This window comes from Rhinolophus hipposideros (genome assembly GCF_964194185.1).
Source record: "Rhinolophus hipposideros genome assembly, chromosome: 9".
Taxonomy (NCBI): Eukaryota; Metazoa; Chordata; class Mammalia; order Chiroptera; family Rhinolophidae; genus Rhinolophus; species Rhinolophus hipposideros.
The window spans coordinates 66,137,541-66,155,922 of record NC_138055.1 but is presented as its reverse complement, the minus strand read 5'-3'; the positions used below and the strand labels follow the sequence as shown (position 1 = coordinate 66,155,922).

The window sequence follows — 18,382 nt, the reverse complement described above, 5'->3', positions numbered from 1 at the left end:
AACTTTATGTACATTACTGTAGTAAGTCTAAAATTTCCATTAGGAGACTATACCATTTTAACATTGCAACCAGAGGCAAATGATGCATATCTGCATTTAAAATTAAGAAGGTTAACGACAAGAAAAAAAAAAAAATCACATCCTACATTTATACATGATTCCACAACAGGTCACAAATAGGTTAAAAAATTTCTGTATAAGATGTTACAAACATGCAATTTTATATGTTGCCCTAAATTAATCTTTCAAACTTAGAGATTAAAAAAAAAAAATCCAAGCTCCTTATATACTGGTCACAATTACACTAATAAAATAGTAGGTTAGTTGTGTTATAATTGTGGTGGCAGCATAGTTTTTGAATCCCCCAAGGACAATTCCTGAAAGCCAAATATACCAGGTGGGATATCAATAGAACCCAATGACTACATCTTCAATATAACTAGATAAAAAAGAATCACCTCAAACCTGAGACTATGAGAGAATGAGGCTACACTGCAGAATCAGCCACTGTGTGGAAGGGAGCAGCAGGAAGTGAAAGGGACTACAAAGGTGTCCTGCAAAACCTCAAAACCCAAAAAAATCATTACAAACGTCCTAAAAGGAGAAGATTCTACCCTTGGTGAAAACTGGGAAAACAAACTGGAGAAAAGAGCAAGTTTTTCACAGCGCCAAGTTGCTGGTAAGTGCAAAAATCTGTCCTGAGGCAGCAACCAGTACTGTGAAGCTCTAAACTGTCAGCAAACTCAAAGCATCCCATCAAAGAAACCTTTCCAGGACAGAGCTTCACATTAACAGAAAAACTCTTGTAATCTGAAACCAAATTGCAGGATAGGAATAATGGAAAGAGAGAGAGAGAAGGTTCAGATATTAAAGGAGGAAGATAAGTGGTAAAGTTCCAAAGGAAACAGACTGCAGAAAGCACTATAAGAAAAATAAATATCGTATGATGTAAAGTTAATAAGCCTATAATAAGCTTGCAGAGACCCTGGGCTAGAGGAGAAAATCTGCTTGAATGAGGCTTACCTCTGAGACACAGAAGTGGCTACACCGATACACCAATAACAATAGAAGGGGAATCCCTTGAACATAAAACTCAGAAAACTCTCCTGGTTTATCCTATGCCTTCACAGGAACCTCCTCCTAATAGTCCAGGGAAATTCAATTAATTTAAACATAGAAAACAAACAAACAAAAAATACGTGAAGTTGTCATAATAAATAAGTTAAACACAAAGCCAAGTCACCTATAAGGGAACGACAATCAGATTGGTATTAAACATCAACAGCATTTACGCTAGAAAACAATGCAGTAACATTTTTCAGATCAAGGTAAGAAAAAACATGAGATGAAGATTTGATATCCAGCCCACATGTCCTTCGAGTATAAGGCCACAGACAGAGTCATAAACCTGCAAAACTTCAGAGAGTATCTGTCACGTGATCATGCCTGAGTGATCAAGTGAAGAACGAGTTTCAGATAATCAAGAAAAAAACTAAAGATTTAATATTACAGACTGGGGATGAGAAGCAAATATATTTAACTACAGAGTTACAATTAAAAGATGGGGAGGGATATCAAAAGAGGAAAAGACAGGCCAAAGACTGGGAGAAAATATTTTCAAAAGACATATCCGATAAAGGACTTTATCCAAAACACAGAAGAGAATTCTTAAAACTCAACAGTAAGAAAATGAACAACGTGATTACGAAATGGGTAAAAGACCAAAATAGACACCTCATCAAAGAAGATACACAGAGGTCAGATAAACACATGAAAAGATGTTCCCTATTACGTCATCAGGGAAACATAAATGAAAACAACAAGCACCACCATATACCTAATGTCAAAAACCAGAACACCAACAACCCTAAGTGCTAACAAGGATGAGGAGCAGCCAGAACTCTCATTCATCGCTGGTGAAAATGCAAAATGGTGCAGCCACTTTAGAAGACAGCAGTTTTTTACAAAACTAAACATACTCTTACCATACGATCCAGCAATTGCACTCCTTGCTGTTAAACTAAAGGAGTTGAAAACTTACGTCTACACAAAAACCTACACTCAAATGTTTATACATTCCTAATTGCCAAAAGTTGGAATCAACCAAAAATGTAGGTGAGTGGATAAAAAAATTCAGTTGGGGAATGAATAAACTGTGGTACATCCAGGTAAAGAAACATTACTCAGCGCTGAAAGAAACTAAGCTTCCAAGTTATAAAAAGACATGAAGGAAAATGCATTCTTACTATATAAAACAATCCAATATGAAAAGGTTACATACTGTATGGTTCCAACTTTATGACATTCTGGAAAAAGCAAAACTATGGAGACAGTACAATGATCAATGGATGACAGGGTTTAGAGGGTAGGGAGGGATAAATAGATAGAGCGCAGAGGATTTTTAGGGCAGTGAAACCTTCTGGATGATACTGTAATGATAGATACATGTCATTATACATTTGCTAAAACCCATAGATGTACAACACCCAGAGTGAACCCTAATTTAAACTCTGAACTTTGGGAGATAATGATGTGTAAATGTACGCTGATCAGTTGTAACAAATGTACCCCCCTGGGGCATGTGGATCATGGAGGAAGCTGGGTACGTGTACACACACACACACACACACACACACACACACACACACACGGAAACTCTGGACTTTCCTCTCAATTTTTCTGTGAACCTAACACTGCTCTAAAAAATAAAGTTTATTTCTTTTAAATAGGGATAAAGCTGACAAAACAGTTATGTAAATGTCGCAAACTTTAGAAATATAAAAATAGTACACACAAGAAAATAGGAGAAAGATGAAACTAAATTCACAAACATCTTAAATATTAACTGGGAATAAAGGGATACAAATCACTTTGAGGCTCACACATCAATTAGTATAAACCTAAACATATTTAACACCATAGAGATTAACATTAAGATAATACCTTAACCAAAATTTAATGATACAAGAGAAAGAAATAGTAACTAGACAATTTTAGTATTGCTTAAGGTAGGTAACAAAGGCAATAGTATCTAAAGGGCTAAGAGATATAAATATCTTTGATTAAAGGTAACAACTATGGAAATCAAACCTTCCAAAATACCACGAAGGAAAAAAGAAGCAGGGCACAAAGAAAACAGCACGTAGTGAAAAGGTTTGTGTACGCAGACAATAGACATTTAAAAGCCATGTGACAGAAACAAGCCCAATGTAGCACATTTATCAATAAATGTAAACGGGCGTAACTCACCTATTAAAAGAAAAGGATTTTCAGATTGGCTAAAAAAGCAAAATCCATCTCTATGCTCTATACAAGAGACATACCTAAAACAAAGTGATTCAGACAGATTAAAAATAAAAGGATGTGCAGAAGTATACTAAAAAATGTAAAACAAACAAAAATAAAATAGGGATCTCAATCTTGGTATCAGACTCGGCAGAACATGGGGCAAAATCATTAGAGACAATGGCAACTTCATAATGCTAAAGACTACAATGCAAAACAAAAACTTTACTCCCAAATACAAAAATGTAAAAGTAGACCTAAACAAACAGAAAGGACATACCATGTTCTTGGATAGAAAGACATCATAAAGATAATAATTTTCCCTGAGTTAATTTATAAATCTATAAATGCATAAATTTAATACCAAGTTCTTGCAAACTCTAAAATTTCACTATTTTATAATTACATATGAAAACTAAGTCTATTCATTCAACATTTCCTATCTTATTTCCCTGAAAATAAGACCTTGCCGGACAATCAGCTCTGATGCGTCTTTTGGAGCAAAAATTAATATAAGACTCAGTATTATGTTATATCATATCATATCGTACTATATTAAAGACTTGGTCTTATATTATATAAGACCCAGTATATTATATTATATTATATATTATATTATACCCAGTCTTATAGTAAAATAAGACTGGGTCTTATATTAATTTTTGCTCCAAAAGATGCATTAGAGCTGATTGTCTGGCTAGGTCTTATTTTCGGGGAAACACAGTACTAGGTCGACACTATGGTAATCCCTCAGGATACAAAACCAAATAAGATATTACCCGTTGAGAAGCTTCCAGTCCATTAGAGCAATATATAATGTCATTCATGAAGGCAAAATTCTTCAATTGCTCCCTACAGTCTATCAAAGTGGCATAAACCTCACCCTAACACTAAAGATCCTTTAAATGTGCTCAACTTCCCTTTTTAGTTATTTCCCTTGAGCCAAACAGTAAACCTAGAGTTAAATTGGTCTGATTCTTTCTTATTTCATTCCTCAATCTGATCCCATCCCTCTGGGCTAACCCTTTACCCTGTAAATGTCTGATTATTTTGTCTTTATGTTTCGAGGTCCAACTTAATCTACCTATATGAAATCAAATTTGTATTTCATGAGAATGTTTTTTAGAATTTAATTTGTACTTTTCATTATTATAATATAGTTTTCAAAATTCATTCCTTCAGCAAACATTAATTTTATGTTAACTAGATACCAATTTTCTATTAGTATCAGGCATTCATCTAGGTGCTACAGACACAGAAAAAAAATGAGCCCCAGTCCATGATTTTCACAAAGTTATAGCCTCCGGAGGGTAGCAAACCTTTAAAGAGATTCACAAAGCAATTTGATAAGGGCTATAGTAATCATATGCATACACTAGGAAAAGTAGGAGTTTACCAAATGTAAAGGAAGGAATAAAACAGTTTGTATTATAGTAACTAAAGATGGGGAGGACTGGACGCCACAAGATAATGCCAGAAAGTTAGGTTTATGGCCAGTCCTGAAAAGCCCTGGCTAAGAAATTGGGACTTACTTTAAAAACAAGGGGAAATTATCTCAAAGGCGATGGGAAGTCACTGACAGATTTTAAGCAGAATAGTCACAATCAGATTTGCAATTCAAAGTGATAACTTGGACAGCGTGGCTAGCTTAGAAAAAAAGAAAAAGATTGGAGACAAGGAAAACAGTTGATTACTGCAATATTTTAGGGATGAGAAACACATTTAGAGTGGCAGTACCAGAAAAAGAAATTTGAGAGATTTAAAACACCGAGTATGAGGACTCTTGATCAAGTGTATTTCCTCAAATTTAAGATGTAATTTTTTAAGATAAACATTTTATACATCAGGAAAGGAAAAATGCTGTCAATGAAACTATGACACATTGCATCTTTTATGCTTCACATTTTCATTTTACACTTACAGGAAGAACTCTTCTAAACTGAATTCTATGAAACTTAACAACCTACGGATTTGAGAAGCTCAGCAAGTCCCAAGCACAAGAAACCTGAAGAAAACTACACCAACGTACACCATAATCAATCACTTACAGACAGTGATAAAGAAGAATCTCACATCACGTGCAGATGAATAAAGGTAAGGCTAATAGCTGACTTCTTGTCAGAAACAATGCAAGCTAGAAAATACTAGAGCAACATCTTTAAAGTACTAAAAGAAAAAAACTATCAATCTAAAATTCTTTACTGAGTGAAAATACCGTTCAAAAGCCAAGGAGAAAAAAATGCTTTTTCAGATATACAACAGCTGAAAATAATTTAGCTCCAGCAAACACAACAAAATTGTTAAAAGATGTCCTTCAAGTAGAACAAAAATGGTATCAGCTGGAAATCTGGATCTACGTGAAGGAATGGGGATCACTGGAAATGGTAACTGCATGAATAAATATAAAGATTCTTTGTTATTTAAATCACTTAAAAAGATAATCAACTCTTAAATGCAAAAACTAACAATACATTGTGGAGTTTAAAATTATAAAGAAGTAAAATGTATGACAATCACAGCACAAAAGACTAGGAGAGGAAAGATAGAAGTCCACTTTTATAAGGTACTTCCACTATATGTGAGATAGTATATTATTAGAAGGTAGACAGTGATAAGTGAAAGATGTATACTATAAACCCTGAAACAATCACTAAATTAGCATAACATATAGCTAAAAAGCCAAAGGAGACAAGATGAAATCACACAGAATATGGAATTAACCCAAAAGGAGGCTTAAAAATAGGAAAAGGGGGGAATAAGAACAGATGAGACAAAGAGAAAACAAATAGCAGATGGTAGATTTAAACCAAACCATATCAATATCATATTAAATGTAAATGATCTAAACACACCAATTAAAAGGCAGATTATCAGAAAAGATAAAAAGGATATCCTTTAAAAAGATAAAAAGAACCTAACTACATGCTGCCTACAAGAAGCCCACTTTATATGGGAAGACAAAAATAGGTTAAAAGTAAAAGGATAGAAAAATGGTAACTATCTGTCCTCCCTTAAAGAAATAATCAGAATAAAGAGAATGGCTGTTGACTTAATTTTGATTTACAAATTGCCATAATTCAGGAAATATTTTCATATTCAAAAGTCCTATTTCAAGCCTTGAGCTCTAAGTAAGTATTAACACTATCTTGTACTCTTCATAATAAAATTCACCATACATACGTGTTCACAGGTTCACGTGAATAACCTCAACAGTACCTCTAAATACAGCAAATTAAAGATTTCAAAAGATATTCCCAATTTGAGTTAAGAAATTAGCAATCTGTTCTGATCAGTAAGTAACTACAATGTATTCTCAATAGTTTGCCTCTATACAAACTGATTTCACTTAATACTGTGTATTAAGACAACATAGTCTGAGCCAGATGGCAGAAGCCAAATACAATTACATCTTGGCACACCGCTTGTCTTTCGGAAAAGACTAAAAAGGCTATTGATTTTTCTTTTTGATAAAATATATTAACCAAAAATGTTTAACATATCTGCATGGCTGTTGAACCATTAGCCATTCATTAAAGCATTTATAAGAATAAATATGCCAGGCATTGTGCCACATTATGCCAGGCACTGGGGATACAAAAATCAATGTTATGCTCTTGAAAGACAAATCTAGCAGGGAAAGAGTGGAACTACATGTCCATGAAATGTCATACCATAATATGCTGAAAATTATATCTATGTCTGTCCTATCTTCTCAAGTATCCAAATGTGAATTGGTCCATTTCACCTAAGTTGTGAAATGTATATAGAATTGTTCATATTATTCTTTTATTTTACTTTTGATGTCTGTAGGCTCTGATATCCTGTTTCACTCCTGCTACTGAATATAATGTATGTCTTCTGTCATTTTATTCTGTGTTAGTCTTACTAGAGGTTTGTCAATTTTATTGATATTTTTAAAGAACCAGCACTTTGTTTCATTCATTTTCTCTAGTTTTTCTGTTATCAATTTCATTAATTTCTGCTTTTTATTACTTCCTTCCTTCTGCTTTCTCTGGTTTTTATTTTGCTATTTTCCTCTACATTCTTTAAGTGAGGTCTTAGATTATGGTTTGGAGACTTTTCCTTTTTTCTATTTATGAATATTTAGTGCTATAAATTCCCCTCTGAAATTACAGTCTCAGAAAAAAAAAAAGATATGGCCACAAATATGGGGATAAATAGCAGAAATTTTAAAGATGACCAAGTGGGAAATAGAACAAATGACCAAGAAAGGAAAATTCTCCAAGGTAAGACACAAAAATATTCAAACCCAACTGCATGACAAAGGTAGTATTACTAAAACTTTCCTCAAAACAAAATGACTTGAATTGAATGACCTCAAGTAAAAGACCATAAAACCAACCACATATAAGAAGGGAAAAACCCACACAAGGAACATAATCCACCAAATGTGCATTACAGATAATGCAAGATACGGAGCAGGCAATGTAGGGGACACAAAAAGACTTGCAGATTCTCCTTTTTCCAGTTATGACTCTTAGATGAGCTTCTTTACTACTCCGAGAACTTCACAGATTCCTAAATGTTGCCCAACAGGAGCTAAGGCTGTGCACACGTGAAGGATAAGTGTAGAAGTATAATGATTTCATTTGAGTTACCCCACTCCATAAAAAAAATTATTATAATTTCAAATATAATATATGGAAGAATAAAATAGTTTTTTGCTTACCCTCTGAGCTTTTGCAAGTTCTTCTTTTAATCTTTCATAGCCCTTTTCTCTCACTTCCAAAACAGATGGGCTTCGTAAACGGGACAGGCTATCGGTACTCAATCCGAAAATATCATCATTGCCATCACAAGCCTCTGTTACAGTAGCACCCTGCAAAAACTCCCTCTCTGCACTACAGTTGTCCTTTCTTGAAGTTAATTTAGTTAACCCAGCTGTTACTCCCGAGGTAGAACAAGGTGCTGAGTCTGTGACATTGATGCTGTAAGGGAGAGTTCAGAAAACATTAGCGTATGCTCAAATGCAACTGGCATAAACACACAGGTCTAAAATACTCAGGCCATAAACACACAGGTCTATCCAATTTGGTAGCCACTATATTTAATTAATAGCATGTCCTCAGTCAAAGCTAATGTAGTTTCTGTCTTTAATAGCCACATGTGGCTAATGGCTACTATATTAGCACAAGATACAACATTTTCATTATCACAGAAAGTTCTATTGGGTAGAACTGCTCCAGAACGGAGGTCCGCAAACTAAACACAGGCTAAATCCAGTCTGCCACCTGTTTTTAAAAGGCCCACAAGCCAAGGATATTTTTACATTTCAAATGGTTGTGAAAAATCAAAATAATATTTTGTGGCACAAGAAAATTATATGAAATTCAAAACTCAGTGTCCATATGTGAGGTCTTTTTTGGAGCTTATTCATTTACGTATGTCTATGGCTGCTTTTGCACTTTTAACAGTAAAGGTGAATAGTCGCACAGAAACTGTATGGCCCGCAAAGCCTAAAATACTTACGATCTGCCTCTTTACATAAAACGTTTGCTGACCCCTGCTGTTGAACAGTAACATGTATTGCTCTTCATGGACAAGCTTACATTATTCAAATTTTCTAAAACATTAAAACTTAAAATAAGGTAACCAAGCAAACTGTCCATTTGTTTAATACGATACTCCCAAATAGGCATTTTGATGATCTCTTACCTGATACTAGATATTTCTGAACAGTTTAAACGTCTGGGGGATGAATATACAGGTTGTGTAGGAAGGTCGGAGACATCCAAGGCGTTAGCCTGGAGAGGGGCCGAGCACAAAGCTGAAGGGTGCGGCCGGTAGATGACACCTGGCGAGGTAGTCTGCTCGTGAGCTCCCGATTCATACACTCCGAGGAGGTCTGGAGAAGTAGGTGAAGCAAGGTTTACTTCATGGAAGCCTTCCAAGGGGTCATTAGCCATAGCAAAAGCCTCATCATAAGATAACCTACGTTAAAACAAAAGGTATGTAATTATTGTGATAAGCCATTTAAAATTAAATGAAGATGTATAATTATAAAATGTGTTTAACATCTGTTATAAAGTATAAGCTTACAATAAAAGAGCTAGCAAAGAAAAAAACTACAATCATTTCACATTTAAGTGACCTCACAGTATAAATACTACAAAACACAAACAATTTGATTTGGAATAAATTTGAAAGTGATAGCTAATACTGTTAAAGCGAGTTAATTAATAAGTAACAATGAGGAATGAATAAAAATTTGCTTGATATTTTTACTTTGTTATCATTTGTGACATTAGTTAGAATAAGTAGAAGAAGCAGTAAAATATACAGAGTGCCAAAAAATGTATACACATTTTAAGAAAGGAAAAACTGTATTAAAATTGTAATAATATATACTGGTAACAAAAGATGAATACAAGTCATGTATACACACTTTTTTGGCACCCCCGGTATTTTGAATGAGACAGACCTGAGTTCAATTCTCTGTTCTGTTCTGCCTCATACTGGCTATGTGACTTTGGGTGAATCAGTTTTTTCTTCTTTTGTATTTTCAAATACATAATTTCAGATTTACATAAGAATTGCAGAGCTCTTATGTATCTTTCATCCAGATTACGAAACTGTTCACATTTTGGAATCATTTAATAGCTTTCAGACATGATACCCACTATCCTTTAATATCTCGTGTTTATATCCTAAGTACAAGGACATTCTCCTATCTAACCACAAAACCATCAACAAAATCGAGATGTTAATGTTGGTCAGTATTACCATCCAATCAACAGGCCCCAATCAATTTTCTTTGATTGTCTCAACAACGTCCTTTGTAAACCCAGAATCTAATCCAGGATAACTGTATTACATTTCTCTAAGCCTTAAATTTTTCCTCTGACAGGATGAGAATGGGGATAAAAATATTCCCTCCCTCCTCCAGATTGCTGTGAAGATTAAGGGAGACAATCCACATAAAATACTTAGCAGCGTGCTATGTATCTGGCAATAGTATGGCGTCAATAAACATTTGTTACCATAGTCAGCCATTAACAATAAGCTGTCTGTTTCAGTTTCTCCCTATACAAAAAAATATTTCATGAAATACTCAATTACAACACAGTGTACATTAAAAGTAAAAAGTATACCATTTAAAGTTTTCACTTGAAGAATCTAAAAGAAATCTTAGAACTCCTTTACTGATTTCCCACTGTCTATAGCAGGGGTGTCCAAACTGCGGCCTGCGGGCCAACTGCGGCCCATGATCCATTTTTAATTGGCCCGCAGCAAAAATATATTTAGTTTACTTAAATAAACCAGGTGAGGCAATACATACTTCACCTCGACTGAGTGGCCCGGCTGTTTGTGTATTTTACCGCATGTGGCCCTTGGTAAAAAACGTTGAAAAAAGTTTGGACATCCCGGTCTATAGGATAAAGCACAAACTTATAAGCTCAAAAATCAAGGTCTTCTATATCTGAACCCAACCCCTCTTTCCAATTTTTTCCTTCCTACAATAGTACTTGGATAATCATGAGTAATATCTTCCCAGAGCTTCCCCAAATTCCCAAATATAAGCACCAAAGTAGCACTGAATCTCTTCATTATATATATAAAAAAACTCATTCATTAAACTGAAAATTTTTACTCTCATACCCTTAATAAAAATTGTTAAAAATAAGTAGAGAACAAAGGCTGCTGTAAAATTGGGAAAGAAGTGAGTTGACTAAATATTTACATATTCTCTCAAAATTAAAGATTACATGTCACAGACCTTCAAGAATATATATGGACAATCAAAACTGTAACTACTAAGTCTACAAATGCCAAATTCAAATCCAATCAGTTTTCTTTATTGTAGCAAATAGTAATTTCAGTTCTCAAAATGAAACTAGTCCTTGATTTTTCAACCCAAATATTTCACTATGCCAAATGAAAAATCACATTAACAAGGAATTTAAAATGTTAAATACTAATTATAATTTATTATTTTTTTATCCAAGAGAACATTTTTCACTCCTTATTCATAATTCACACATACAAACACACCAAGCAAACATCTAACCCTGAATATTTCATTTCCTCTTGAATATAATTTATTAATCAATTCACTTTAAGGTAGCAAATAGGGTTATCAAACTTTGACATTTTATCAGTAACTATTTTATGATGCATTCTATCTCATATACTTCTAATCCATCTCTCTACATCTTAGAGAATCACTGAATCATAGAATGTGAAACCATTTGCATTTCTAGAAATGCAAAAAAATAGTACAAATCCTATGGAGGAAAATTTAATATCTAGCCGTATGACGTACTCATTAAACCTATGACCCAGCATGCCAACTTTTAGGGCTTTATCCCAAAAATAAACTGACAAAATAATAAAGATACATGCATATGGCTAGCAATACTAGCAAAAGATTGATTGCGGTCTTGTATACAAGACTAATTGAATGAACTAAAATACATCCTCATAATGAAGCAGTATGCAGCTCCAAAAAAAATGCGCAGTATCTACATACTGCTATGAAGTGATCTGGAAGATACACTGACAAGTTAAAAAACTGTGTATACTAAGCTACCTTTTATCTAGGAAAGGAGAAATTACAAATTTACTTATATGTATATATAACATATAGGTATTTATATGTATTTGTACTTCTATTTTAGAAATGGAAGGATAAACCAAAACTAAGAAAGATCACTAGGAAGAGGGAGAGAACAGAAAAAGGGGACAGGCATGAAAGCTAAACTTCTCTGAATGGACCTTGCCCTGTAGGTTTGAATTTGAGCTTGCAACCATGTAAATGAGTAAACAAAATTAAATTTTAAAAAAGAATCTCTAAAAATAAAACCTTGCTGTATTGAGATGGCAGCTTAACCACATGGGGAAAAGCTACAGCAAATGATTTTAAAACATAGTAATAAAACTATACATCCCTAGTGGAATATATTCTAAGGACAAAAGGAAATGAAAAAAACTATAAACTATCTTCAGTAATCTTATTAGTATTAACGCTAATATTGCTATTCTGAAACTATTATATATAAGATTAAGCAAATTATTATGTTAATGTCATTTGGAACAGATTTTTAGCATATGAGAAGAGACATAAATAAAAAATCAAAGAAATTAAAACTCTGAAGTCCTAAATTTTAATCAGAAATATCAGGAAAAAATTTTCTATTAAGAAAATAATTTCTAACTTTATCCACTGAAAAGGTATAGCAATAGTAACCAGCTCAGGAGCAATGAGTACGTACGTACCCCTAGTGCTCAGAATAATACCATTTCCTACACACACACAAAAAAAGAAGAACAAGGACTCCTGGAAAAATGGTTGAGTCCAGGCCCAGGGCAGTAAGTACAAAAGGACCCTGGAACATCTTGTTATATAAGGAAACAGGAAGCAAGAAAGCTATCCAAGACTACTGGAGTGATATCAAAGAACTCCCACTAACCAAAGATGGGACAAGCTGAACATCAAAAAGGATAGTATCTGTAAAGAACTGAAACAAAAATATTTTTAAATACATGAGTTCATGATGACACTAAAGTTAAATCTCACTGGTCCCCTTTGATCGGTGCTATGGAACCAATTTCTTATTTTGAAAACTGGTAAAATAAAGGAAAGAATCATATATTTATCTTGACTCTCCTGTATATCATGGAACTAAACAGTTTATGAGAAAAAGTTCTTCCTTTGAAAAGGATTCCACTTAAATATAACTTTGCAATCCTAATGAAATAAAGGGTCTAGGCAATAATTATCAAGAACTATTAAAACCCTAAGGTGAAAATCTATCTGGGGAACTTCATAATTAACGGATCAGTATGACACTACCTGAATGACACCTTGTCACAAAAAGGGAGAAAATCTGACATTATGAGGATTATGTGATAAAAGAGGAAATGAACATCCCCACCATCCATGAAGCATTCTTGCCCCCTAAGAAAAAAAAGGGATCCCAATCCAATCAAGTGTCTAGGTTTTCATCAGTTTATAGGAAATACAGAGAAGAACATATTAAATGACATCCTAGGGATAAAAACAGCAAAATCTAGACTTTGGGAAACTACTGGACAAATCACAAAAAATATAATATGACATTTAGGGAATGACAGTTTGACACTAGTGAAACTAACAAAGGAAAGAGACAGAAAATCAGACTGGAGAGGCACACATATGACAGATCATTAAAAGCTTCATTTAACATGGAAAATGTTGTTTGCAATTTATCCTGAAGAGATGATCAGATACACATTTTAGAAAGTGCCTATGTACTGTGATATAAGAACTTTAACTTCTTAGAAAGAAGAAAATAGAGGCAATTGGTTAGAAGGCTACTGCAACAGGCTAGGCAAGCGATTATGAAGGTCTGATCTCATGCCAAAGGCATACGTTATGAATGGGGTAGATGGAGGCATAAATAAACTGGGAAAAAAGAAGTAGAGGTAATTAAAAATACACTGAAGAGATATAACTGAACACCATGTGTAGATCTTTTTTGAATTCTTATTTAAATAAACCAAATGTAAAAAACAAATACTATGAGACGATTCATATACTTTTATTATGTTTACATTTACAACCCTGTTGTTAACTACAAGCAACAAAACCCTCATAAATTTGAACTATTTCAGTAATTTTCATTCTTTTTCCTCTGATCTAAGTAATCTTAGCTTAAGGCTCTAACTGTTTGATTTTGTGTTGCTGATATCCTAAGATAAACATTACATTTTCACTTTTTTCAAACCATGACTATATACATTTTAAGCTTATGAACTATCTCATTTACTTATGAATTGAAAGGAAAAGCAGAAGGAAAAAAGAGAAATAGCAAGTTAATGTTACCTGTTGCAAGTATCCCTCTCTTCCTTCCTTTAGTTCCCATCATTTCCATTTCTACTCCTAGATCAATTTCTATACATCCTGACATTCTTCCACTGACTATCCATCACCAAACACTGAGTTCCAAGCCCAGTGATAAACGATAAAATGGAATAAGATGACTTAAGCTCTCCCCTCAAAGCTTGCATACTCTAGAGAAAGAGACCTCTTTATCAATGAACATTATAAATACAATGTAAATATCAAAATACATACCAAAATTGAGGCATGTACTTGGTGCTTTGGAAGCATAAAAGAAAAAAACGTACTACCTGACAAAGCTAAGGATATCAGTACAGAAAAGGAGAAACTACTATAGCCAGAGAGTTTTCAAAAGCTCAGATATTTCACCACTGGGATATCAAGTACATTTAAGTAATTAATTTAGTAACCAATTTACTACCCTTTATTGAAATCCATCTTAACCAGAACTATACAGGACAAAGGTTTAGTTTGATAAAGCATGCTCCCTCAGAATACCTTCAAAGCTTCGTCACCACCTCAACACTGAACCATCTCTACTGCACTGCTCATCTTTTCTTTCTCCCTACTCTACAACTATTCTGACATGTAGTCTTATTTGGCACTTATTAAAATGAAAAACATATATATGCATGCATGTATATATGTGAAAAGTGCCTTCTAAATTTTGAGGAACTTATAAAAGATACAAGAATAATTATATGGCCTACCTTTCTGACTCCTTATGAATATTTTCCTTTAATCCCCACTGTAACTTGCAGAGCAGATACTCAATGAATATCTGATTTTTAAAAAATCTCTGGTGACACATGAAGAATTATTTATTATATTAATATTAAGTATCTCATGAGAGCTAAATTAAAAACAATTCTTCAGCATTACAACCTACACATGTGGAAGTAGGAGAGTGCAATGGCTAGGAGCATGGACATTAAAACAAACTGCCTGACTAATCTAGTCCTGTAACTTCATTTAGCTGTGTGATCTTGAGCACGCTACCTCTCTAAACTATAAAAAGGGATGGAATTAGGGATTATCTAACTCCTAGGTCACTGTAAGAGGAAACTCCTATAGTGCTTAGACCAGAACCTGATACATGGTAAACTCTACCCAATGGTGACAGTGTATCATCATCATCAGAAAACTTGAATATTTTTTAAGCCAGAAACACAAATGATAAGAACACCTTTCAGAAGGTGTGTAGACCAGGAATGGAAGAAGCACGCACGCACATTAAGAGTTCCATTCTGGGCAGTCACACACAGTTTTTAATCCTGGCTCTGCGATTAATCAGCTGTATCACCAATGGCAACTAAGTAACCAAAGGCAAGTTATTTCACCTCTCTGAACTTCAACTTCCTAAACTTTAAATGTGATCCCACCTATTTCCCAGGAATGTCCCCAGGACTAAAGTAGGCAGGGACCTAAAGCAAGAGCACTGGGCCTGGCCCACTGTCAAGGTTATATGTGTCCCTTTCCCCCACCTCCTCACATCCCATGTGGAGTATCTCACTAAATTTCATCCATTAAAAAGTTAATATTAGGTTGAACCAGATGAAAAACAGGTGACTACTGGCAAATTCATATGGTTCCATCTAATACTGTTTCAATTCACAAATGGAGAAAATAAACTCAGGGAGGTGAAGTGATTTACTCAAGGTCATATGCACAGTAAGTAAAGGGAGCTAAAACTAAAAAAAAGAATTGCTTTAAGATTTAATAATTTTTCATTTGGCCAGCTAATTGATTCAATGAGTCCTGCTCAGGATAGGAGGAAAGAAGGTTAATACTAACCACAATAATGTATGTAAAACTACTGTAACCTACAAGTTTTTGTTCTGCCATATTAAAAAAATGACGGGGAGCTAGATTTCTAAGAACCTTTCAATTTTAAAAGTTATTTGTGGAGTGTCTGTATGTGTGTTGGGGTGGTTGAGGGTTTAGGGAAAAACAGAGGAAAAATATTAAAGGAAGAATATACATAACTACACTAATTCAAAAAGTACAACTGTATCTAATTAGAAACCCGGCTAATTACAAACCCCACAAGCAGCTGAACATCAAATATCCATCCGGATGAGAGGTTAGAGGTATTCAATACCACAGATGAGTTGACTGCCAAACACATAAAAAAGAGCTGTATTAAATGTATCCACTTTGGGGGATGGCCGGTTAACTCAGTTGGTGCTAATAACCCAAGGTTGCCAGTTTGAGCCGCACATGATCTGCGTCCTCCTTAAAAAAAAATAAAAAATAAATAAAAATTAGATGGAGAAATAGATTAAGTAACCTAAAAAAAAAATGTATCCACTCTGATTCACAAAGGCATGCACTAAGGTAGTGGAAAAAGAGAAAAATTAAAAGTCTTTTCTTCTACTAGCAAGAAATACACCACTGTAGTAAAATTGTATATAACTGCTAAATTTTTTCTATACATTCCACAAGGGCTTCAGGGTTAGATCACTTAATCCACGTTTGGGATATAATGTCCACCCAAACATGAAAAGTCCTATCAAAATGCACAGTACTGGTAAATAAATAACAAATGTTAACAGAACAAGGCCCCATTAAACTGGTGGAATATTTAACAGCATCAGATATTCGCTATGATTGGTCTCCAACTGTATTCTACCTCTTCTCCTTGATTTGTCATTCACGTTTTGTTTTTTTAACTGCTTTGTTTTTTTTTAACTGTTTTGTTTTTTTTTAACTACAAAATGGGGATGAGGATAATGAACAGAAACTGGGTCTTTCAATAGATTTACAATGGAACAGTTTTGCTTTAATCCTCTGGTCGGCCTCTGCTCCAATTATGTAATCATTCCATGGCACAAGATTACACGGATCTTTCCCTACACTAAAATGAAGGAGCTGGAGAGAGACACACAAGAGTGTGAAACAGGTAGCCTCGGAATATGTCGTATTTCCTCGAAACTAAATTGTTCTCCTCTTAGGAATCGATATTAAGTCAGCGCTCTCAGTTTACCCTTTCGCCATTACAGAGTGTTGTCTTAATCCCTTAACCACTGGCTACTCTTCACGGGCGGTACATCCCACCAAACACCATCACTTCCAGAATCCAGTAAGCTCGCTTTTCCCCCGGCGGTCGGTCGGAGCGAGTTGTCATCACTGGAAGGGCTGTGTAATCACAATTAAGTCTGTCTGTGCAGCTCGTCTCAACTGCCCGAAACCAAAGTCAGGCTGCACGGGGCTGCCCCCTACGGCACGACTGCGAGGCGCCCGTCCTTGCCCACCAGGTTTCCCCGAAACCTCCCGAGAGTGACCTCCGCGCCTCGAGAGGGTGCCTCCCCCGTCTTTTACTGAGACCCCGGGTCCGCGCCAGGCTTCACCGCGACCCGGCTCCCGCGCCGCACCGACTCCGGACTTACTCCGGAACTCTCCCGGCTCCCCTCCGCGCCCCCGGGCCGCGCCGCGCGCGCCCCGCCCACAGGTAACCCAGCTCCGGGCTCCCGGCCCCGGGTGCTCGGGGCCGCGCAGTTAATGAGTAACGCGCCCGCGCCCGGGGAGCGGGGGAGGAGCCGCCGCCGCCCGACGTCCACCCGCGGTCCCCGGGGGTGCCCAGATGCCCAGAGCCCCGCGCCTCCGCCGCCGCTTCCTGGGGTCCCGGAGCCCGCGAGCCGAGGCGAGGGCGCGCGCTGGCCGGGCCGGGCCTCCGGGTCGGGTCTCCGTGCACCGCGCCCTCCGCCGCGCCCGCAGCTGCACCTGCCACGGCCGCCCCCCAGGCCGGCTCGCGCGAGGCGGGCGCCCGGGGGGGGCGGTGCTCCGCGCCCCGGGCCTCTCCGTCCCGCGGCCGCACTCACCTGACGAACCCACGACGGCCGCTGCCCGCGCTCCGGGGCGCTCACCGAACCCCACAGAGCGCGCCCCCGAGCAGCGAGAGGCGGACGACCGCCGGCCGACGCCGCTACACTTGGCCGCGGCGGGCGCACTGCGCCGGGAGCCGCCGAGGGAGCGTGGGACTGCGCCTGCGCCGTGAGCGGGGCCTGAAGCGGGCTGGCCCCGCCGTGGGGAGGCGGGCTGGGGGCGGGGCTGGGGCGGGGCTGGGGCGGGGCCTCGTGGGGCCCGAGGGGCCTGCGCGCTCCCGCGCCCCCTGGCGCCAAGAGGGGCTCTTCCCAGGTACCCGGGTTTGGGCCCCAGGTGTTGCTGAGGGCGGTTTCCCGGGGAACGAGCCCGAGTCGGCGCACAGCCTTGTTTCCCTGGGCTCCATGGGAGGTCTTGGGTTAACTTCGAGTG

At 36.9% G+C, this 18,382-nt stretch overlaps 1 protein-coding gene across 17 annotated transcripts in view; it reads right to left on the bottom strand.

The window, feature by feature from the left end:
- RAB3IP (RAB3A interacting protein) overlaps positions 1-18,154 on the bottom strand; it is a 32,646-nt gene extending 14,492 nt beyond the window's left edge. For 2 of the 17 annotated variants that reach the window (XM_081061462.1, XM_081061453.1), the window contains exons 1-4: positions 17,950-18,094; positions 16,230-16,363; positions 8,962-9,237; positions 7,976-8,234 (exon numbers count right to left, since the gene is read on the bottom strand). In XM_081061462.1, coding sequence (XP_080917588.1) covers positions 7,976-8,234; positions 8,962-9,212 — 510 coding nt within the window. In that variant the 5' untranslated portion in view covers positions 9,213-9,237; positions 16,230-16,363; positions 17,950-18,094. Of the gene's footprint in view, positions 1-3,249; positions 3,309-7,975; positions 8,235-8,961; positions 9,238-16,170; positions 16,364-17,114; positions 17,566-17,945 lie in introns of those variants that run through there. The other 15 variants (XM_081061456.1, XM_081061460.1, XM_081061447.1 and 12 more) reach the window with 14 other exon arrangements.
- Between the last annotated feature and the right edge of the window lie 228 nt (positions 18,155-18,382).